Here is a 21071-nt window from a genome sequence, read left to right as displayed (position 1 = left end):
TGGAGAGGAATGACAACCAAAACCAATTCCATGGAAATTCTCCCAATTAACGCCTCAGAACCCCCACAGCACAGTTGTTTCTCCAGCAGGTTATTTTATGCTCAAAACCAAACAAATTATTGTTCTTCTCACACAAGCCAGGTAAAATTGGGGGTTTTTATTAAAATGAAAACAACCAAGCCACTTTTCTCTTTCACACTTTTTTATTAATGCAACTTAAATTAGCTGGAACCTGCAAAATTCTGCACAGCTCTGGGCAGGCAAAAGAGGTCCCTAAAATCCAGCTGTGAATGGTGGTGCCACATGCTGTGATAATTTCATAGTGCATCAGTGAAAGTTCAGAGAGATTTTATACACAGTGATTATGAAAATAGATATAGATATAGATATATATTTATTTTTTTCCCCATACAATAGTTTTACTTCTGGCAGCTACAAAATATGATAAAGAAAAATAATTCATTTGTTTCTCTAGCCCTAGGAATCTTCTCCTACTGCAACAGACACAACATTCCCACTGAAAGCCATGAGGTGGGAGAAAGGACTCCAAAAGTCACACTGCAATATTTCCCTGGAACCTCCAGGTGGTTTCTCCAAGGATATAGTGTTGTCCTAGAGCCTGATCCAGAGGGGTCTGCAGGAAATAATCCCAATTCTGAACCTCGCCGCTCTGGGATTTCGAGCCTCTCGAGTTCACTGCCTGAGTCGAACCAACTGGAAAATTCCTGCAGTTCCCCCCAAAGGCATCCTCTGCTCGTCCCAGACCATCACTGGTCCTCCCAGGCTGGTGGCAAAGCAGCATTTGTGTAACAACTGAGACTACAGAACAGAAATTGCACTGCAAGGGAGACGCGGCCCCCCCGGAAAGAACCGTGGAGCTCCAGCTCCCCCGGGATCCACTGGTTCTTACTCCTCCTTTGCACTTCTACAGTAACAGCTTGAATTCCTTAAACTCAAGGTTAGTTTTCACTTTGGGGTGGTTTAAGCATCTGAGGTAAGTTCTTGATGCACCTTTTTGCCTTTTTTGTTTGTTTTTTTTTGGTATAGTTTCTTCCTGTGCTTTTTTTTTTTTTTTTTTTTTTTTTTTGATTGCGTGTAAAATAAAGGTGGTGTGAGCTCAGAACTCCGTGGATCCTACAGGGAAGCAGCTCCTTATCCACACCCAGGGGTGCTGAGGCCTCTGCCCTGCACAAATCCCCCACACAAAGCGGCTCCAGCTGCTTCCTGCACAGGCACAGCAGCTGTGGGAGGGCACCTGGCCACAGGTAAAAGGAACAGGAAGATCCAGCTGGGAAAAGGGAAGATGCCCAGGGAGCTTTCAGGGAGTTTGTTTTTGTTGGGTTTTTTTTTTGCATAGTACACGGAGGGAAGCAGGGAAGGATTCACCTGCTGAGGTCCCTCTGCCTCTCTCTGCTTTGGTGACAGCTCTGTGCTCTCCTCTCTCTGCACAACTCCAGCCTGCAGTGGGCAGGATCTTTGCCAAAGCAGGATTCTCCTCAGCAGCTGTCACTGACAGTGCACCTTCCAGGCTCCTCTGGAGAGGATGAATTAAAGACATCCGATTTCTGAGCAGGCATTTTCCCATCAGCTTCCACCCCAGCAGAGACCTGAGCACCCCCAGGGGACACCGAGGCGCCCCTGGCACGGCCCCAGGCTGGAACACACCTGTAAACCTCAACTCGGTGCTACTGTACAGGAGTGACCTTTCCTATTCCTACTGCAGCTACAGGTTTAATAAATAGAATTGCATATATTGTGCTTCATAAATTAAAATGCATTCCCAAAGTGAGGCAACGCTAAACAATGGAACCACTGAACCCTTTCCCCCTCCCACAGAAGCAGCCACGCTCTCTGGTTCCCTTGCTCTGCTCCCAAGAGGTACAAACTCTCTGCTGGTACCTCTGAAAACCAAACTTCCCTCCCCAAAAAGTGGATCAAAAAGAGTTTACCTAGGCACTACTGCAAATGGAAGGCGGCTAATAACCATGACTTTAACTCAGGAAGGGGAGGAGGTGAAGAAAGTCACGATGAACGTTTGGATTCCTTCCTCTTGGCCGCGCTCTGGCCCCTATCTGACACTCTGGGACATGTGCAGGGGCGTCAGCATCTCCTCAAAGATGGCTCCTTTCACGTTAGACCCCCTCAGGTTGGCTTCTTGTAGGTCACAACCTGACAGATCACAGTTCTGAAGGGGGAAAGGACAATCAACACTGATTGAACAGAGACAGAACCCAGTTCCAAAGTCTTAACTCCATTCAGCTCTGCAGCTGGAGAAAACCCAGCAAATCCCCCAAATCACCGTTTTTTTGTACACACAGGTGAATTGATGTCTCTGTACGCACAGGAATTGAATGCTAGCTCACCTCCAGGTCAGTCCCTGCCAGCGTGGCTCCTCGGAGGTTGCAGTTCTTTAGTTTGGCGTTTTTCAGCGTGGCCACCCGGAGGTTGATGCCCGTCATCTGACTGCCCTCCATGTCCACACCCTTCAGGTTGGCACCTGCAACAACCCCAGCCAAGGAGGGAAATCAGCCAGAAAACGCTCCAGGTGATGCTTCCCAAGAGCTGGGTGAGCTGGGAGAGGTGAAGGCGGAATTGGGAATTTAATGAGCTGGGAGAGGTGAAGGCGGAATTGGGAATTTAATGAGCTGGGAGAGGTGAAGGCGGAATTGGGAATTTAATGTTTATTTGGCAGAACCAGCCCAGAGGTTCGGGCTCATCCCACGGACTGCACAAACACAGCTCAGTTTTGCCAGGTAAATCTACAGGCACGGGGCTGTTTCCAGGGAATAATTAACGGGCAAAATCTTACCTTCCAAATTAGCTTTAAGGCCTGATGGGTCCTCGAAGTTGCAGCCTTTCAGGGACGCTCCCTCTGCGTTGGAGCACAGCATCTTCACCCCCTGCAGGTTTGCACACTGGCAGAGACAGGGCGGGGAGTCACGAGGGGGCGAAGATAAAAACCAAAAACCAGCAGCACAACACAGCTTTAAACTCCGCATTACAACTGAACCCCCAAAGAAAAACGCCCCCCGTTACTGTGAGAGAACAGAAAACATTGGAAAGTGATTTTTCTTTTTTTTTTTTTTTTTTCCTCTTTTGTTGTTTCAATCCCTGTTTCTTGAGAGAACTGCCCAGGGTGCAGCATCCTTACATCCAGCACGGAGCCAGAGAGGTCAGCCCTCTCCAGGTTGGCACAGCACAGGTTGGCGTGGGACAGGTTGCAGCGGCTCAGATTGGCCATCTTGAAGTTGATGTAGCGAAGATCCAAGCGGGAAAGGTCGGCTCCACTGAAATTCAGACCCTGGAAAAACCAGTGAGCAACCCCAAAACGGTCACAGAAGGGATGGGCGAGGTCAAGGGTTAAAAGAAACACGTCTGGGTGGTTGTGTATATAAATCTATACAGATAAACATGTGCTGGAACATTTCCAGCACCTCAAAGGGGCTGATAAAAAGATGGGAGAGATTTTTATACGGACAGAGAGCGCAATGGATTTGGAGATCAGGTTCAGGTGGGATGTTGGGAAGGAATTCCTCCTTGTCAGGGTGGGGAGAATGGAATTCCCAGAGCAGCTGTGGCTGCATCCAAGGCCAGGCTGGAGCAGCCTGGGGCAGTGGGAGCTGTCCCTGCCCAGGGCAGCCTGGAACAGGATTGTCCTTAAGGTCCCTTCCAACCCCAAACCATCCCATGGCTCTACACAAACATCCAAGATCATTTCTTCTATCACATAACACCACGAAATGTAAAGGCAAAGCTCTCAAGGCATGGGTATTTCCTTAAAACAGGCTGTGGATTTAAACTGCAGGAGGGCAGCGTTGGGAAGCAATTCCTGGAGTTTTGTTGGGAAGACAAAGGCTGAGCTCCCTCACCTGACAGCGCAGCTCGGACTTGGTGGGTGTTGCCAGCAGGAACCGGACAAACTCCTTCCGAGAGATGGGAGAGTGATCCTCAGCTGGCTGGGAATTCTGGGGAGAGAACAGGACAGCACTGAGTTCCACATTCCCTGGAATTCTGGGGAGAGAACAGGACAGCACTGAGATCCACCCTCCCTGGAATTCTGGGGAGAGAACAGGACAGCACTGAGATCCACCCTCCCTGGAATTCTGGGGAGAGAACAGGACAGCACTGAGATCCACCCTCCCTGGAATTCTGGGGAAGAGAACAGGACAGCACTGAGATCCACATTCCCTGGAATTCTGGGGAGAGAACAGGACAGCACTGAGATCCACCCTCCCTGGAATTCTGGGGAGAGGACAGAACAAGGGACAGCACCTCCCAGGGAAAGCACTGAGTTCCACAGTCCCTAAGAGAACAGCGGACAGCAATAAATTACACATTCCCTGGGAGAACAAGGATAGCAATAATTTACACATTCCCTGGGAATTCTGGGGACAGCAGTCATTTTTTTTTTCCCTGGGAGAGTAGGACGTGCATCCAGGGCTTACAGAGAGCAAGGTACCTTAATAGCAACTTCCAGGTGTTCAATGAGGGAGTCGATCCCAAAAAACCTGGCTTCTTCCAGGACCCCTACAAACAAAGCAGTGCTGGTTATTCCAGGGAATTGCTGATCCCTTCTCTCCCCTTACTGGAGAACACACACACATTTTACTGGAGGTAACTGGGGAAAGAGCAAAAGCTTGCTTGCAGCTAAAAGGAAAAACGTAACTCAAGACACGACACTTCCAACACCAGCATCAGGTTAAAGAGATCAACTCCAGAATTCCAGCTATTAATCCAGTGTGGATTTTTAACGCTCCAGAGAGAAATAAGCAGCCTATCCTCATTAAAGCAAGCACTTCAATGGAGCTGCACTGCTGAGGACAAATCCACCAAAGGAAAACTCCCAACCACGGGGACGAGCACGCAGAGCTCCCCCCTTGGCCTTCACCACGGGCACCTGAGGGCAAAGCTTTAATTTCCAAGGAGGAATAATTTAGGAGATGTCAGACAGGTAATACCTACCTAGCAAATTAATGCCATCATTTACAATGAGCTGTCCGTGACGCAAATAGTTCAAAATGGGCTCAAAATACTCGGGACTGCGGTCAATGAGGAAAGCTCCTCTAGGATCTTGCTTATTCCCCCAAGCATCTGTTTCCACAACATATATATATATAAAATTACTTTTGATGTAGTCATAGAAGAGCATTTGCTTCAGTTTTCAGAGGTTTTTTTGGTTTTTTTTTTTTTAATTACCAAAGGGGATTGGAATGGCAAACATTCCGCTTGGAAGAGCGGTTCGGAGAGAGAAGGGAGGAAAAGAGGAGTGGGGAGGGAAAAAAAAAGAAAAATCAGCTTAAAATGAACTTGTTCCTGCTCTGAGTAAGTGCATTTTTACCACACACAAAGGAATCATGGTGAGGATAAAAGCAGCACTGATATTTTATTCTGATTGTCTCCCCAGGGCTGCCTCCTCGTGCAGAGTTTGCTCACTGGCTCTGCTGACAGAACTGAGGAAGGTGCAACGAGATGAAAACCTCAAATCAAATAAACAAACAAACAAACAAACCAACAAAAAAAAAAGGACCCAAACTCCTCACAAAGGATGGGAGCTGTATTTGCAGCTTGTGAGGTGATCAGCATTAGGTGGTGAGATGATAAACAGAGAGAGAAATAAAGCTATTAAAAAATAATTCTCTGTTCTGCTCCGGTACTTTAACGTACTTTGGATGTATTGGACTTGAATTAAATTTACTTGTACTGAACAAGAGCCTCAGCTTGACAGTGACTTTTTGCCTACTCTGCTCATTTATTACTTAAAAATAATGAAGTTTATCTCCGCGTACTCACCTTTGTCTTTGAACATGTGTGCCAACATACTGTCAGGTTCTTTGTTAACCAGAGTGCTCCTAGAAAACAAAAGCAGCCTCAATTTATTTTTCCTTCACCTGCAAACGTCTAAGAATTAATTTCTTGCCGAAACGTGGCGGCAAATACAAAATGCAGGGGAAGCTGCAGGAGTCAAAGACCTCCTACTGGACAGAAAAGTGCTTTTTAAGGTCTTTTGCTTTATTGGAATGAAGGTTTTTAAGTTCTGAAGGCCGTTTTTACCGGGTGGTGGTGAAGTATCTGCCTCCCACATTGAGAGTCAGCCAGTCCGTGTGGGACCCTGTCAGCTCCTCCTGAGCTCTCCCAGGATCACTCTGAGGATCTGCAGAGAAAAACAAAGCCATTACTGGGAAAAAAAAAAAAAAATTGTGAGTATTCTTGAATTGCAAAGAGGTAACTTCTGAGAACACCACGAAATAAAGTCTTAAGTTGGTTTGAAAGCAAACTAAACTCTTGTTAAATAAAAGGTAAAATGTAAGGATTACAGACTCACCAATGAAGGGCTCCCCTTCACAGACAAACAAGACATCATCATCCCTGAGACAGGAGGGGGCAGAGGGGAGAGAAAAAGAACATTAATCATAATTTATTCTTCATCTAATTGACAGTGGAGCCTCTCCTGATTACTCTCAGGTAAATGATGACCAGTGGCCATTAGCCGGAACTTCTGTATCTGATCTTTTTTTATCTGTATTTCACAGGTTCTACTGGATTGGAATGGACTGAGTTGACGAGAGATTTTATCTGCAGCAGCCAGGTAGGGACCATTTGTGTAACCAATTCATTCTTACAAAACTGCTGCTTTTGTCCCCAGTCTGGGTCTGCTCTAAGCAGTGACAGAATGTGTCTCCTTCACAGAAACACCCCTACTGCAGGGCTGACTGGAATAGTGGGGATGTCATGGCACAAACATTGCCCTGGAATCAACACAGGAGGAGCTGAAAAAGCCTCAAACACGGCTCGTATCAAATTCTGAATCAATAAATGGTTTGAAGTTAAAAAGAAGTTAAAAAGACGTGAAATGACCTTTGGGCATCCTGGCTGGAAACGATCAAATCTGTTTTTTAGGGGAAGCACTGGGTGTTGATTAAGGGGGATTAATCAGGTAAGTCTCTTAATCCACAGCCCTGATTTGCCTTTTCCTGGCTGATCCTCACCTAATCAAAGCAATATCATCAATGAGCCCCCCTTTCCCGTTGTAAACGCTGGTGGCTTTTATCCCAAGCTTGTTGCTGGCCACAGAGAGCAAATCTGAGAGAGTCCCATACACGGCCACCACCTGTGGGAGAAGAGAGGAGGCTGAGAATAAAAACAAACCTAAAGTTCTGCCACCTCAGGTTCAGCAGGAGGAGCAAAATCCATCTGGATCTTGACCAAGAAACCAGGGGGAAAAAAACCAACTCTGGCGCTGGAGCACAAAACCAGCGTGACTTTTGCACAGCTCCCACCAAAAGTCACTGTACCAGCAGCGAGGAAATAGAATGTAATTCAGTTTTTTATTTCTCTAAAAGAAAATTTGCTGCTTGTTCTGCTCCAAGCCACTCTCTCCCCCAAACCAAGGGTTAAAGGACAGGTGACCTGGCTGCACTCGGGATGGGGATGGGGAAAATCAGGATCTCAGACACAACTCAGCAGAAGTGCAAGGATGAAACGCGGCCACACGAGCTCCTGCACTCCAGGCCCGGGTGGAAATAGCGGGATCAGAATTAACAGAATTACACATTAAAGCACAGCCACGTCAACGTCTGCGCTGAGGATGTGGATGAAAACATAAAGACTCGCTATGGAATTGCATCCCAGGGCCTTTTCCTCTGCTGGACAAGCACTGCTCGGGCCTACAAACCACTGTTTTCAGTCTCGAGACGATTTTTAGCGAGGTTTCAAACAATTCAATGCGATTATTCCCAGCGTACCCCCACGCCGCGCAGGATCAACCTCCCCTCAGAGCCCTCATCCCACAGCCGCGCCCGACACGAGCAGACGGACGCGACTCCCTAAAGCCCCCAAGCGCCTCCACCCGCGACAAATCCCCGCCTGTCGCGACTCCCTCGCGATTCCCTCCACGGGCAGCGAGGGGGGAGCCCGCGGGCCCGGCTGCCCCGGGAGGCTGCGGGGAGGGCAGGGCCCCGGGGGGAGCCGGTGCCGGCCCCGGCCCGCCCTCACCTTCCCGTTGCGGGCGCTGCCGTTGACGAACAGCGTCACCCGCCTCATGCTGCGCCCGCCGCCGCGCCGACACCCGGAAGGGGCGGGCGCTGACGGGCAGCCCCCGCGACCAATCACCGCCGCGCGTCCTCCCAACGAGCAGCGAGGAGGCGGGGCAAAACCGGGGCGACAGCCAATGGCGAGCAGAAGAAGCGGCTGTATTTGCATAACAGCCCTCTGATTGGTTGTCGCCCGTCACGTGCGCGCGGGCCGTTGAATGAATTCATTTGTTAATTTCATTCTTTTTCCCTTCCGTGTCGAAGCGGCGCGGAGAGTTAACGAACGGCGATCCTTCCGCCGACTCAAAGAATCCCCCCTGTCCCCCGCCGAGCCCCGCGGACCCCCGGGGCAGAGCAGCGGTGAGGGGTCACCGCCATGACCCGCCCTCCCTGCGGCGCTGCCGGGGCCGCGGCGGGCGCTGGGGCTGGGCGGAGGGGCGGGGCCGCGGAGGGATCCGCAGGGGCGTGGCGCGGTTTGAAAGTGTGAGGCGGGAGCCGCAGGGGCGGAGGTGAGGGCGGCGAGAGTGGGGAACGCTCGGGGTGAACGGGGAACAGGAGCGGGGATCCCTCGGGGTGAACGGGAACAGGAGCGGGGATCCCTCGGGGTGAACGGGAACAGGAGCGGGGATCCCTCGGTGTGAAAGGGAACAGGAGCGGGGATCCCTCGGGGTGAACGGGGAACACGGCCCGGGGCCCTTAGGGTGAACGGGAGCAGGAGCGGGGATCCTTCGGGGTGAACGGGAGCAGGAGCGGGGATCCTTCGGGGTGAACGGGAACAGGAGCGGGGATCCCTCGGGGTGAAGGGGAACAGGAGCGGGGATCCCTGGGGGTGAAGGGGAACAGGAGCGGGGATCCCTGGGGGTGAAGGGGAACAGGAGCGGGGATCCCTCGGGGTGAAGGGGAACAGGAGCGGGGATCCCTGGGGGTGAAGGGGAACAGGAGCGGGGATCCCTCGGTGTGAACGGGAACATGAGCGGGGATCCCTGGGGGTGAAGGGGAACAGGAGCGGGGATCCCTGGGGGTGAAGGGGAACAGGAGCGGGGATCCCTGGGGGTGAAGGGGAACAGGAGCGGGGATCCCTCGGTGTGAAGGGGAACATGAGCGGGGATCCCTGGGGGTGAAGGGGAACACGGCCCGGGACCCTCGGTGTGAACGCAAACAGGAGCGGGGATCCCTCAGCCTCAGGGGTGGCCGGGAGGGTGCGGGGGTACCCGGGGTGCCATTGCCCGGGGGCTGGCACAGACCGGGGAACGCCGGGTTGAGGGTTTTTTCCCTCGCCTGTGGGCTGTGATTGTGGCCATCGACCTCCGCTGGGGCCTGAGAGCAGAAAAAGAAAAAAAAAAAAAAAAAATAAGAGAGAAAAAGGTTGCCCAAGCGTTGTTAAGCAGCTTAATTTCGGTAATTTTGCTTCTAAAAGTGAAGTTTCAGAGTCACGTTTTGAGTTGTCTGTCATAAACTTCAAGAAATTAGCTGCAAAACCCCCTAACCTTCTAAAGTTTCTATTTAAAAGCTAGTGGTACTTTAAATATATATATTACTAGTGTTGTTTCTGCTGATTTCGCTCCAAGACTTGTTTTCTCCTCCTACTCCTACTAATTAGCGTTATTAAAAGTATTATTAAACTGCTGATATTTATTGTAACCCCTGGAGCAAGACAGTCGCGGTGTGATTGTGATTAATGTATTTTATACATGTAGTTTATATCAGTGTGAACTCCGACAGAGTGAAATTACAACCTTGTACCTCCTTACCCTGTGTTTGTTTATATTGCAGGTTTTTATTGCTCTATGTTTTTATTCCTGATCCCCGCCCCTTGTGTGCTTTCCCTGCAGTTTTTTTTGGGGATAAATTTCCCTTCCCACCCCGCTGTCGAACACCTTGTCCAGGAAAAATGTGGGTTTGAGAGAAGCTTGAGCTTTTGCTCTTAGCAAATAATATTTTTTTTCCCCTTTTTTAGTAGGAATCGGTAATTGCCAGGAGCAAAAGCTGAGTGAATGTTCCTTCAAATAAATCCCAAACAATGCTCAGAGGATCTAAAACTCCCCTGAGAGTTAAAGAAAATGAGAGTGGCTGTCCTGGACGGAAGGAAGAGGCCTCTTTCACTCCATCAAGAGACCAGAAGAGCTGCAAAGCGACCAAATCCAAAGTCGTCAGACCATCCAAGAAGGAGAATTTTGGTGATGGGAACCAGACAGGGCCACCAAAACGTGCCCTGAAATGGCCCAAAGTCCCCGAGGAGCATTTGTGTCAGCCCCGGGGGTCTGATGTGAGCTGGCAGCTCCCTGGGGTGCTCAGTGAGCCCCCCTCGCCTTTGCACACCAGGGGGGATTGCTCCAGCAGCCGAGCTGTTCCCTTGGGAAACGACTTCTGCACTCCTGAGAGGGACAAAGAGGATGGAAAACCTGATTTTGGACTGTCTGAACAGCGGAAAAAACCTGGTGGCTTTGCTGCTGTGATAACTGCTGAGTTCGGGACGGCTCAGGAAGGCTTTGGCAAACGAGCCACGGGTGAGGCTGGGGCGATAAATGACTTTTGTCCTTCTCACAGGGGCTTCTCCAGCTCCTTCAGTCCAACCTCGTGCTAGAGGCTCCAATTTAGGGCAGATTCAGGTGATCAGAGCTGGAATATGCCCAGGAGCACAACTCTGAGAGGCTGCTGCTGCAACATCTTTATAGGATATCCCATTTATAGGGTAAATTACACCATTTACCTGTGCAGGTTCTATCCTACACAGTTAAATCTGCTTCTCTCTCTTCAGTTAATGAAGTGTCCTGAGTTTCACAAGGGAATTGCAAGACAAATTCTGCAAGTGCTGGCAAACAAGCAATTGAAAAGCTAAAAGGCAGGCTTGGTTTGTGGTTAATTGCTTTTAGGCACTTAATTTGTTGTGCTCAGGGAGGCTTCTTGGGCTGAGCAGGTGATTTTGTACCTTAGAAGTAGTAGCATTAATCAACCTGAAAAAGAATTTTAAAAAATTACCACTTTAGAGCTTTAGGTATTACAAGACATTTTCCTGGGCTTGCACTTGGCTTTTCTTTTTAACCTCTCCTCTCGTCTCTTTTCCAGGGACTTCCCCAACTTCGCTAAAATTTAGGAGGAGATCAACCATCGGCTTGAGGGGATCCCCAGAAAACAACACCCTGATCCGGTACCTGGCGCAGCAGAGGAGCAGCAGGCAGGGAGAAGCTTTCACCCAGGTGAGAACCCTTCCCAAACACCCCACGGGAGGCTTGCATTCCCTCCAGGAATTCCCTCCTTGTGCTGGGAGAAGGGGAGGCAAGTCCTGGGAAGAGCCCAGCAGAGGGGATGAGCGTGGCAGTAACTTGCTGCTGTCCCTTGGTCCCTTCAGGACAAGGAGATGTTCCAGGTTTTGTTCACACTGTGTAGAGGAATTTCTTCTCCGTGTTGAGCTTTGCTGATATATTTTAACTTTTTTTTTTTAACTTCCCTGTGTTTGCTGACACTTGGTTTTTGGGTAATTAAATTGTGTGCTGGTTCCAAGTGAAGTCAGTTCACGCGTGAGTGACTTGGTTGGTCGGATTTGTTAATGACTTGAACTATCCTGGGCTGCCAGAAACCAAATTCTAGACTAGAGGAACGGATGAAATTCAATAAAATGCACCAAAGCTCCTCTTCCTCCTTATTTTTACTGTGCAGACACAACAGCAGCCAGATGAAACCTTTGTGTTTTAAATCATTAAAGCTCAGGTGGTGAGGGAGGAAATGCCTGATGGGGTTGATTTTTGTTTTGGCAGATCAGTCCTTTTAAACCTGCGAACGTGAGGTCGCTGAAGGACAAGATCGACGCTTTCCAAGCCTCCTTTGAATCCCTGCAAGAGGCTGAGGGGGAGGCTGGGCTCTCACACCTGGGGGAGCCTTCCCAGCAGAGAGGTTCCTGTAAGCTGATTAAATCTCCTGGTCAGTGATTTACCCCAAGTATCAGCTCTTCCTTTAGGCTAAAAGCATCAAACCAGAAATAGTTCTTATGGAACAACATAATCTTCATTTTTAAGGCTCAGCACGAGTGTTTGTGTTTGGTTTGAGGTTTGTTTAAAACCATCTTAATGCACCCTGATCAGTGGTTCCTCTGAAAACTTGTATTTTTGGGGCTCTTTCCTTAGCTTTACTTCCTAGATTTGTACTCTGATGGATTTCTCGCTGAGCATTAATGTTTTTAAAAGTGCAAAAGTTTTTGCACTTCTTTCCATGAAACAGAGAATAGTTTTCATTCCACTACTGTTATTGCTGGTCTTAATAACCTTTGTTAGAAAAGAATCACTTTGTTTTGAAGGTTCGTAATGTTATTTTCGAAGTAGATCTCAAAAATGTGTTCTTCTCCCTGCCTAGAGCATTACCTGACTTTTTGCACCTCTTGATGAAGAAACACCAAAAGAAATCCGTTGCAAAACCTGATGTCTGTCTTTGTGGTTTGTTTGGGTTCTGTTTTATTTTGAACTGATGCAGCTCAGAGCAAAGCACCTTTTAAAAAAGAGCCAAGCCTGGAGCACTGGAGTGAAAAGTTCTCGTTGAGCACCAGAGGAACTGCTTTGAAAGGAAATTTAAGTGAAAATGGGACCAAGAGCAGCAGGAGTGAGCTCAGGATCTGCAGCATCTTGTCCCCGCACCGAGCTGTGGCTGCCCCTGACCCTGCTGCTGCAAAGGTGCTTTGAATGGGGAGAAACCTCTAAGTTAGACACTAAAACAGACAATTTCTTCATTTGCCGTGTCTAATCCTGCCTAAATAATTCCATTATTTAAGCATTTTCTAAGCTCTTCGTTAATTAAGCATTTCCCTGGGTGTTTTGGGAAAATAAATTCAGCTCAAACAGTGGATGATGGAGAAATCTCTGCAATCCTTGTCTGTGGGATTAAAACCCTCCATGGTTTGTGCTGTTGTAAAAATCCTGTAAATTTTTTTTTCCTTAGGAATGGGTTTGTGAGCGACAAAATCCTGTTAAATCCTTGGAGACTGTTGTAACTGGAGATTCCCTGGAAACAGGCCACGGTAAGAGGATTCAGCGCTGTTAGAATCTTTGTTAAACTCTCATTAGGAAATAAAAATACTGGGATATTTGTCAGGAAATGCTTCAGCTGACATTTGTCACCTTGTCTACAATTTAGGACGCAGTAGAAACCTGATGTAGCTTTTCCTTCGGGCAGTGCTCCTCTTTTGGACGCTTTATAAATTTCTGAAAATGGCAAACGTGGCACCAAAAGAGCCAGAATTTGCAGCCTGGTGGATTTTTGTGGGGTGTTTCTGCATCTGTGTGGAGATGTGTGCGCTTTGACAGCTCGTGGTTTTTAGCGCTAAAGTTTTGTGGGTTTTCCTTCAGCCTCTCTGTCACAGCTCTGTGTTTGCTCCCAAGTTTCCAGGTGTGACCGAGGTGATGCTGTCTCGGATCTCAGCCCAAGGAAAGCTGTGGAAGATGTCAGCCTGGGAATGCTGGGTGGAAACCAAACCCCTGGGACACCTCTGGGAGCAGGGAACATCCCCAGCAGTGACCTCTCCCAGAGCAGCTCCCTGCTGAGGTCCATCCTGAAAAAAACCCCGGGGATGGAGCTCGGGGACAGCCCCAAGGTTTGGTTCAGAGCTTGCACTGAGGATGAGCTTAAAAGTGCTTTGGTGACCGATTGCTGTGGGTTGGGAATGATTTGGGAACGATTTAATGCTGCTTGGTCATCTTGGGAGCCTTCATGTTGTGAGAGGATCTGGGTGACCCAGCTGCACCTGCCAGGACCTGAAGGGGTGACAGGAAAAACAGAGAGAGGCTTCACAACGGTCTGGAGTGCCAGGAGACAGGGAACGGCTTCAGACTGACCAAGGGCAGGGTTAGATTGAGATTGGGGAGGAATTGTTCCCTGGCAGGGTGGGGAGAGGCTGGGCTGGAATTCCCAGAGGAGCTGTGGCTGCCCCTGGATCCCTGGCAGTGCCCAAGGTCAGGATGGATCCCCCTGGGACAGTGGAGGTGTCCCTGCCACGGCAGGGGTGGCACTGGATCATTTTAAGCTCCCTTCCCGCCTAAACCATTCCATGAAAGGAATGCTTTTGAGTTTTATTCATGCAGCAAACAAGGAGGTTTGGTTGAACAAAAGGACTGAATATTAAATGCTGCTTAGAGGACAATATTTTAATTAGATTTTATTGACAGGAATACTCCAGCAGAGCCATTGACAAAGGAGGAGGAGAATCTGCTGCAGGCTCCAGTTGTGTAACAGCCATTGAAACGTTGCAAACAGGTCAGATTCCCTTTTCTAAGGAGAAATAAAAATCCCTTGGCTTTCTTTAGTTCTTCTTTAAATGAGTGTTGTGTGGGGTGAAAAGTTTTGCCTCTTTGCCAAGTCTGGTTTTTGGGGTTAATCGCCACTGAATGACCTTGTGGCATCTTGCTGATGACATGGAGAACAAGATTGCCAGGGAAAGGAACGTCTACCAAAAATAAAAATTAATCCCAGCCCAAAACTTCAGAAAGCCTCAAACACCAGAACAGAACCCCTGAGCTTTAAAGGAGTTTTACACTTTTCAACTGCGTCATTTTTAGCCTGTTTCTTCCTTAATTTTTTTTTTAATAAATCCTGGCTGGCCTCACATGTAAAGGTGACATTTTGCTGACTGTTCAGGTGGTGATTTTTAGGAGAATACTTTAAATCTCTTGCAAAGCCTCGGCTCTGTGCCAGTTCCCCTTCACTCATTTCCTTTTATTCCAACAGAGACGCCTGACGCTCAGAGCTCCAAAACACCAAGGAAGAAAAAAGTGACTTTTGGGGAAGTGCTGAGCCCCGAAATCTTTGACCAAAGCCTTCCTGCCAACACCCCCCTACGCAGAGGAGCCTCCCCAGGGCACGGCCCCGGGGCAAGGCCAGCCCTCTCCGAGGAGCCTTTGCCCCTCCTGGATTTTGGTTGGGATGATGTGAGTTTGTTTTCCTCTGTTCTTCCCTGGGAACCATCAACTCTTGCTTAATTCCCCCCTCCAGCCTCTTTGGTTTTGCAAAGAAATTGCTGAAATATCCATGTGGAGTTTGCTTGGAGTTCTAGATTCACGCTGAGACGTTGAGTTTTTAGGAGTTCTGAGCAGCACTTTGGCCTGGAGAGCTGTTTTAGAAGGTTTCTGAACCTTGAAACGTTTCTCCCTTGGCTTTTTCTTACGTTTTGCTGCCGTGTTTCTTTTCGCCACACGGAGCAGAGGTGTTTTCCCTAAGGAAACAAAACCAAACCACTTTATCTACAAACACTGATGGACAGGCTTTGTCAAACATCCGCTGTAATTTATTGCTGAAAATGTAATTTTTTTTTTTTGTTTGAAGGAAGGTGTTGAGCCTCTCCCAGAATTCCTGGAAGGTTCTGTTGCTGCAGAAGCCCCTTCACCTGTGGAAAATGCAGAAGGTGACCCCAATTTGTGTTTTTATCAGTAGATGATCAATCTTTTGGTACCTGAAAACGGAGAGTTGAGGGCTTTGGTTTGTTTTTCTGTTTGTATTTTTTAAATGTATTTCAGTTGTGCTCAAATTTGAATGCTAGCATTTAAATTCCAGGGTTTTCTTCTGAAGCTCCTTTGCAGTAGCTGCAGCGTTTACCTGAGCTTTGCTGGATCTTATTTAAACTCCTGATGGCGGAAATTTTACTGCTCAGAGTAATTTTTTTGTTAGAATCTTGATTCTGATGCTGTGATTTTGATGGTCTTTAAACAGCAACCCAACAACAAAGGGATTGAAAGTGGGTTGTGTGCATTTATCTGTGAAAGCTATGGATGTTCGAATTATTATTACCAAATCCTCCCAAGCTGAGTTTTCCTCTGTTTTGTAGAGCAAGGTAGAATTTTTTTATCTTGCCTTGTTTGATAATCCTCGAGATTAAGTTTCTACTCAAGGCTGAAGTGCACAATACCAGAAATTATGTAGATAATTTCCTCAAAATGTGATTAACTTGCATCAAAACTGATTAAAAATCTTTTTTTTTCATTTTTAGTAGCAGATACTCACAAACCTGACGTGATAACAACTCGTTCTTCTACGAAAAGGAAGGTGAGTTTCCTTAGTGATAAAATTTGCTTTATTTTCTTTAACTTCTTCAGGCAGACTTTTTCTTTTATCCCTCCTGATGCTTAAAGAAGTTTTTGCAGCCTCAGGTTTGAGGATTATCCATATCCAGGTGTATGGAAATAGCTCCTGCCAGTGCCTTGAGGAAATGAGATTTTTTCAGTGAAAATGATTTTCCAGTTATTAAAAATACAGCCTGATACTTCAACTGACAATTTCTGTTGGGTTTTCCAGGAGCTTTTCCAAATAATCTGACAAAATGTTTTGGTTGCTGGCATTTCAAGGCACAGAATTGATTGTACAAGAAATGCTGTCAGTGCTGGTGAGAGGGGAAGGAAAAAACCAGAAATATATAAAAAACCCTAATTTTTTTCAATGACTTCAGCTGAAAATTCACTGCATTTTCATTGCAGTACGAACAGGACTGGGTTGTTCTGTGTGAGCCGAGTCTGTAATATTTAATTTCCAGTCGTGCCAGCCCCTGATGAGGTGACAGAGATGAATTCCAGTTGATTGCTGTTGGACTCTGGTGGGTTTTTAGAGGCTGGAGATGCCCCCAAACACCCCAAACCTTTTCCTCAGCAGGGTGGGGCTGTGGCAGAGGGCACAGATCAGAGCAGCTCTGGGGCACTGAGCACTGAGAGTGACAAAGGCACCAAAAACCCGAGGAGGAGCAAGATCCAGAGACAGAAAAATCCAAGCACAGCTGCTCCCAAGAAGACCCAGGTGAGTGCCAGCCACTGCTGTTGCTGAATTCTGCTCTTATCCCTCCTTTTTTTGCCTCCCTCCCTCCTCTTTTTTTATTCTTATTTTTTTTTTCTCTCTCCAAGTGGCTCTCCTTGTGTCCTGCAAGATTGTTTTGATCTTCCTGTTGTTGCCACTATTTTCTTCTTCATCCCCACCTCGTTTTCCTGCATTTCCTGCCCCATCCCTCTTCCTCACTGCCTTGAGGGCTGGAATTCTTGTGGGGCTGAAAGGATCTTTTTGGGGAGAGGTTTTTGTGTCGCTTTTCAGACTTGAGGGCCAACAGGTGAGTTTGTGGTTCTTCCCTTACCGAGTTCTTGCAGAGCTGTGTTAGAGAAGTGATTCTTTTCTGCTTTTGAGTTTTTAGATTATTCTGTGGCTGGCAGAAGAGGCAGAAACTTCATTTTAGGGGGAAGAGTTGTCATCCATCAAAATCCAGTAATGGGGTCACTTATTGAGGAACACCGTAGAGGATGATTAAAATCTCACTGTGCTTTATTCTCTTCCTCCATCTTTTCAGAAAACAAAATACCCGTGCTATGGGAAAAGAAGAAAGAAAAGAGTCAAGAAATCTTTGTATGGAGAAAGAGAAATGGCTTCTAAGAAACCCCTCCTGAGCCCTATCCCTGAAATTCCAGAGGTTTTCTCTTCTGTCTCGTCTCCAAACTCACCAAAGGCAGATGGACTTTTTACAGGTCATTTGGGTTTTAGTTTTGCTTTGCTTTGCTCTTTCTGTTCCTTTATTTCAGCAGAAATTTACATCTGCTTTATATTTACACACAAAAATATTTATTTACTTTTAATTGCGTCTGTAATAGCAGAGTCTGGAGGATCTAATGAATAATTTCCAGCTGATAAATTCAGTTCTTGTTGGAATCCAGTGTAAATCTGACCAAAAAAATTCCCCCTCTTTACTTTGGGTCCTGCTTTTCGTAGTCTTTGGGCTGGTGAGTTGGGCATGAAGGGAAGTGCAGAATTAAAAATATCCATTAACTCTGCATCCCTGAGTTAAAGGCTTGAGCTTCCTCTTGGGTTTGTTCCTTGCTGTTTAGAAACTTATTTTTACACAGGTAAATAACCAGTAAAATAACTTACAGAAGCCAAATACACGAAGCTTTTCTTGCAGTGACAGATTTTGTCCGTTCCTTTAATGAACCAGGTGCTTGCTGTCGTTCAGAGCCTGCAGCTTTGGCTGCCCCCGCACCCGAGGGTGCCTGCAGGGACACTGGAGGGACGTTTGGGAAAGAAAACCTGGAGGAGGCAGCAGCCACCAGCTCTGGACACCCCGAGGTGCCAGGGAGCCTGGAGGGTGCTCCTGGCTCCGCTCCTGAGGTAACTGCAGGGCTGAGGGGTCACAGCAGCGATGGTGGGGGCAAAAAACCCCTGGGGGCGTTGGCAGCGCACCCTCAGAGCCCAGCAGCTGCTCCCACACTGGGAAGGAGTTGGAGTTTCGCCCCCTGAGCTTTTAAGGGAGGAGAGAAGCAGGGACTGCAGTGCTCTTCTCATCCTGACAAAAGCACCTGTTGGACCCTCGAGCTGTTCCTCGAGGGATTTAGCTATTTTCTGCTGGGCAGCAAAGCAAAAATCCCTCCTGGACTGGTGAATACATAAGAGAGAGAGCACGGAGTCTCTGGGGGGTTTTTGGGGTGTCTTAGCAGGTGCAAGGAAACTCCCTGCACTGTGCAGAGCTTTTACTCTTTAGTTTTGTACAGTTTGTTATTTTCTTCTTTAAAATCTTTCTGCTTTTCCAAAACACCTCTAATCAGCTGCCTCAGTAATTATTTTGTGGCTGTTTCTGGGAGGTTGCTGGCAGCCCTCAGAGCTGATACACCTTTGTGGGGATAAAACCTCGTGCTGATTGTATCAGGAGTGATTAAACTGGGGATCAGGCAGCCTGGGGGCCGTGGAATCTCCCTCCTCTGAGCAGCCTGGGCCCGTGGCAGGGGGTGGATGGGGATGATCTTTGGGATCTGTTCCAGCCCTGGCCATTCCAGCATTCTCTGCTTCCCAAACACTGAAAGAGATTCCAGCCTGCAGGATTCCCTCTCAGTCCTTGGGATTTTGGAGACTGATGTGGGGAGGAGAGCAGTACCCAGTTCAGCTGTTTGAAAACATTTTTTAATTGATTACCTCTTGCCTATATTTAAAAAAAAAAATTTTTTTTCTTTATCCTCTCAGTTTTCTGTGCCAGGTGCGGAAGGTGATTTTGATACATCTGAGTATTTCCAGCAGGGCAAAGAGACTCCACGTGAAAAAGCAGCAAAACACTGCAGTTCCTTGATAGAAAAGGAGGAATTAGAAGGAAATCTCCTCACTGAGCCGGGAATTCTGGAACCACAGGATGAACAGGAGCGTGCCCAGAGAGCCAAGCGTCCTCTAAAGGATTCTGTCAGAGGCGATCCAGCAAGGAGAAGAAGAAGAAGAAGCAGCAGCACCTTCTACTTCCCTCCTGTCGAAAACACGGAAATAACTGGGGCTGATCTTCCCTTCTCCTGTTACAGTGTGGAAGAAGTTTTATCAGTGCCCCGGGCCCAGGAGGGGTCCCTGCAGGGCCGCAGGAGCAGCGCCGAGCTCAGGGTGAGGCGCAGCATGAGGCTGAGCAGGGATGCAGCCGCTGAGGGACTTGCATGGATCCAGCTTCCCCTGCCGGCTGCTCCCAAGGGCAGGAGAAGCATCAGCGCCTCCGTCCTGGCAGGAGCTGAGAACGTCCGCAGGGAGCAGAACCCGCTGCCCTGGGCAGCGCCGGGCAAGGAGAACGAGGGCTCTGCTGCTCTGGCCGCTGCTCCCGGCAGCACGCGGAGGAGGAGAAGCCTCTCGGAAGCCACGGCTCGAGAAACGCTCAGGGCCCCCAGCCAGAGGAGGAGAAGCACAAATTCCGGGTGTGGGAAGGACGGGAGTGACCAAAACCACTCGGGAGCAGCAGAAACTCTTGAGCTGAGATGGAAAGATGTTTCAGGCATCTCTGATTTTCTCAAGTGAAGGTGCTTCTTTGAGCCTGGTGTTGCCTCTTGAGCGCAGTTTTCTTCTCTTTCCCACTTGTATTTCCTCACTTATTTTCTTTACTCATCTTCTGGCTAACTTAGAGCTCATTCTCCTTGTCTTGATGCCTAAAATGTTTGAAGATCTGAACTGTGTGGCAGAGTGGCTCAGAGCATTGGTCTGGCACAGTTTAGGGCAGGTAATGAAGAGAATAAAGAAATTCTTCTCCCCGATAAATGTGTGTTTGTCAGATGTGTCCTTGCAGCTGCAGTTGCTCCAAGGGTTTGTTTCCCACGTGCTTGACCCTTCCCTATAAATTGCTGTTGAAATCTGCGTGGATTTTCTTCTGGATTGCAAAAACACATTAAAAAAGAGATTGTCTGCAACTAATAAAGGAATCATTTATTGAAAGGGCAGAGGGGGACGTGGGGAGCCTGTTTCTGTCTTCTGAAAAGAAGGCCGTGAGCAGCGGTGGGCTTCCTTAGAGTAACATTTTGTGTTAAGAGTTCATGAATAAAGGGTGGTCATTAAAGAGAAAAAAAAAAGCACTTTTAAATGTTTATTGTGTATAAAATTCATCTGGCAAATGAAATTGGCTGAGGGGAGAGGAGCTCTGCTGCTTTCATTTTTCATCCTGGGCTGGTCCAGCCCAGAGCGATCCTCGTGCCAGCCTGGAGGAAATGGTTTTGTGTCCAACACAACCTGAGGGATGTGGGAAAAAAAATCCTTTATGTACTTGGCTGCTTTTATAGAGCTTGGATTTTTACTCCTTTCTCCCAAGACAAGAATTCCTCAAGCAAGAATCTCCACTCTCAAAGTGCTGTTGGAGTTACAGAATCGTTGGGGTTGGAAAAGAGCTTTAAGATCATAAACCGCGTCCCCAAGTGCCACATCTCTGTGTCCTTAATCCCTCCAAAAACAGTTTGACTCGGGGCTTTGCTCTTGGGCTCAGTTTTGGGAAGTTCCTGGGCTGGATGCTGTGCTTGGCTGCCAGGAGAGGGCGGGCTGGGCTGAGCTTTCTGCTTGGAAAGGGCCTGGAAAAAAAAAAGTCACGGACAGAATCAGAGAGGCTGGCTGAGGTTAAAATATAAAGCTTAAAAAACGAGTAAATTAGTAAAAACAGCCACTCCTTTTAATGGTAAAGCAGCAGCTGAAGGCTGTGCTGGAATTAAACTGGAAAAGTGAAAGGATGATGGGCTGGAATCAGGTGTGAGTTTTACATGGAAATCGCTTTGTGCTTGAGTGTCTGGGTCTCTGCAGCTTTGGGTACCACATCCAGCACTG

At 47.9% G+C, this 21071-nt stretch overlaps 2 protein-coding genes across 14 annotated transcripts; one reads left to right on the top strand and one right to left on the bottom strand.

The window, feature by feature from the left end:
- Positions 1–188: 188 nt before the first annotated feature.
- KCTD9 (potassium channel tetramerization domain containing 9) lies at positions 189–8101 on the bottom strand. 2 transcript variants are annotated; one of them, XM_040087843.2, is made up of 12 exons: positions 7993–8101; positions 6987–7108; positions 6323–6366; positions 6052–6151; positions 5791–5849; positions 4963–5091; positions 4460–4527; positions 3870–3965; positions 3152–3301; positions 2810–2915; positions 2364–2497; positions 195–2185 (listed from the first exon to the last, which is right to left on the bottom strand). In XM_040087843.2, the coding sequence occupies exons 1-12, from the start codon at positions 8038–8040 to the stop codon at positions 2069–2071; spliced, it is 1173 nt and encodes a 390-aa protein (XP_039943777.1). In that variant the 5' UTR covers positions 8041–8101; the 3' UTR covers positions 195–2068. The 2 variants fall into 2 exon arrangements, with proteins under 2 accessions (XP_039943778.1, XP_039943777.1); XM_040087844.2 differs by lacking the exon at positions 4963–5091 and having other exon boundaries at positions 189–2185.
- Positions 8102–8289: 188 nt separating this feature from the next.
- Positions 8290–20377, top strand: CDCA2 (cell division cycle associated 2). Of its 12 annotated transcripts, none has more exons than XM_040087750.2 (15): positions 8290–8390; positions 9988–10537; positions 11097–11227; positions 11786–11927; positions 12495–12691; positions 12957–13035; positions 13397–13608; positions 14180–14267; positions 14739–14938; positions 15333–15411; positions 15997–16049; positions 16647–16790; positions 17329–17503; positions 17968–18140; positions 18987–20375. In XM_040087750.2, exons 2-15 carry the CDS (start codon positions 10051–10053, stop codon positions 19785–19787), a joined length of 2961 nt encoding a protein of 986 aa, XP_039943684.1. In that variant the 5' UTR covers positions 8290–8390; positions 9988–10050; the 3' UTR covers positions 19788–20375. The 12 variants fall into 12 exon arrangements, with proteins under 12 accessions (XP_039943684.1, XP_039943676.1, XP_039943674.1 ...); XM_040087742.2 differs by having other exon boundaries at positions 11786–11948; positions 15994–16049; XM_040087740.2 differs by lacking the exon at positions 8290–8390 and adding an exon at positions 8481–8539 and having other exon boundaries at positions 11786–11948; positions 15994–16049.
- The last annotated feature ends 694 nt before the right edge of the window (positions 20378–21071 follow it).

Source organism: Hirundo rustica, chromosome 28 (assembly GCF_015227805.2).
Source record: "Hirundo rustica isolate bHirRus1 chromosome 28, bHirRus1.pri.v3, whole genome shotgun sequence".
NCBI lineage: Eukaryota > Metazoa > Chordata > Aves > Passeriformes > Hirundinidae > Hirundo > Hirundo rustica.
The sequence above is the reverse complement of the archived record's forward strand: the minus strand, read 5'-3'. Positions and strand labels throughout refer to the sequence as shown.

Coding starts and splice junctions, on each gene's coding strand:
- KCTD9 (XM_040087843.2), bottom strand. CDS start 8,040: ATGAGGCGGGTGACGCTGTTCGTCAACGGCAGCGCCCGCAACGGGAAG. Junction 6,152..6,322: donor TGAAGGGGAGCCCTTCATTG/GTGAGTCTGTAA, acceptor TTTTCTCTGCAG/ATCCTCAGAGTGATCCTGGG. Junction 5,092..5,790: donor ACACATGTTCAAAGACAAAG/GTGAGTACGCGG, acceptor TTGTGGAAACAG/ATGCTTGGGGGAATAAGCAA.
- CDCA2 (XM_040087742.2), top strand. CDS start 10,051: ATGCTCAGAGGATCTAAAACTCCCCTGAGAGTTAAAGAAAATGAGAGT. Junction 12,692..12,956: donor CTGACCCTGCTGCTGCAAAG/GTGCTTTGAATG, acceptor TTTTTTCCTTAG/GAATGGGTTTGTGAGCGACA. Junction 13,609..14,179: donor AGCTCGGGGACAGCCCCAAG/GTTTGGTTCAGA, acceptor TTTTATTGACAG/GAATACTCCAGCAGAGCCAT.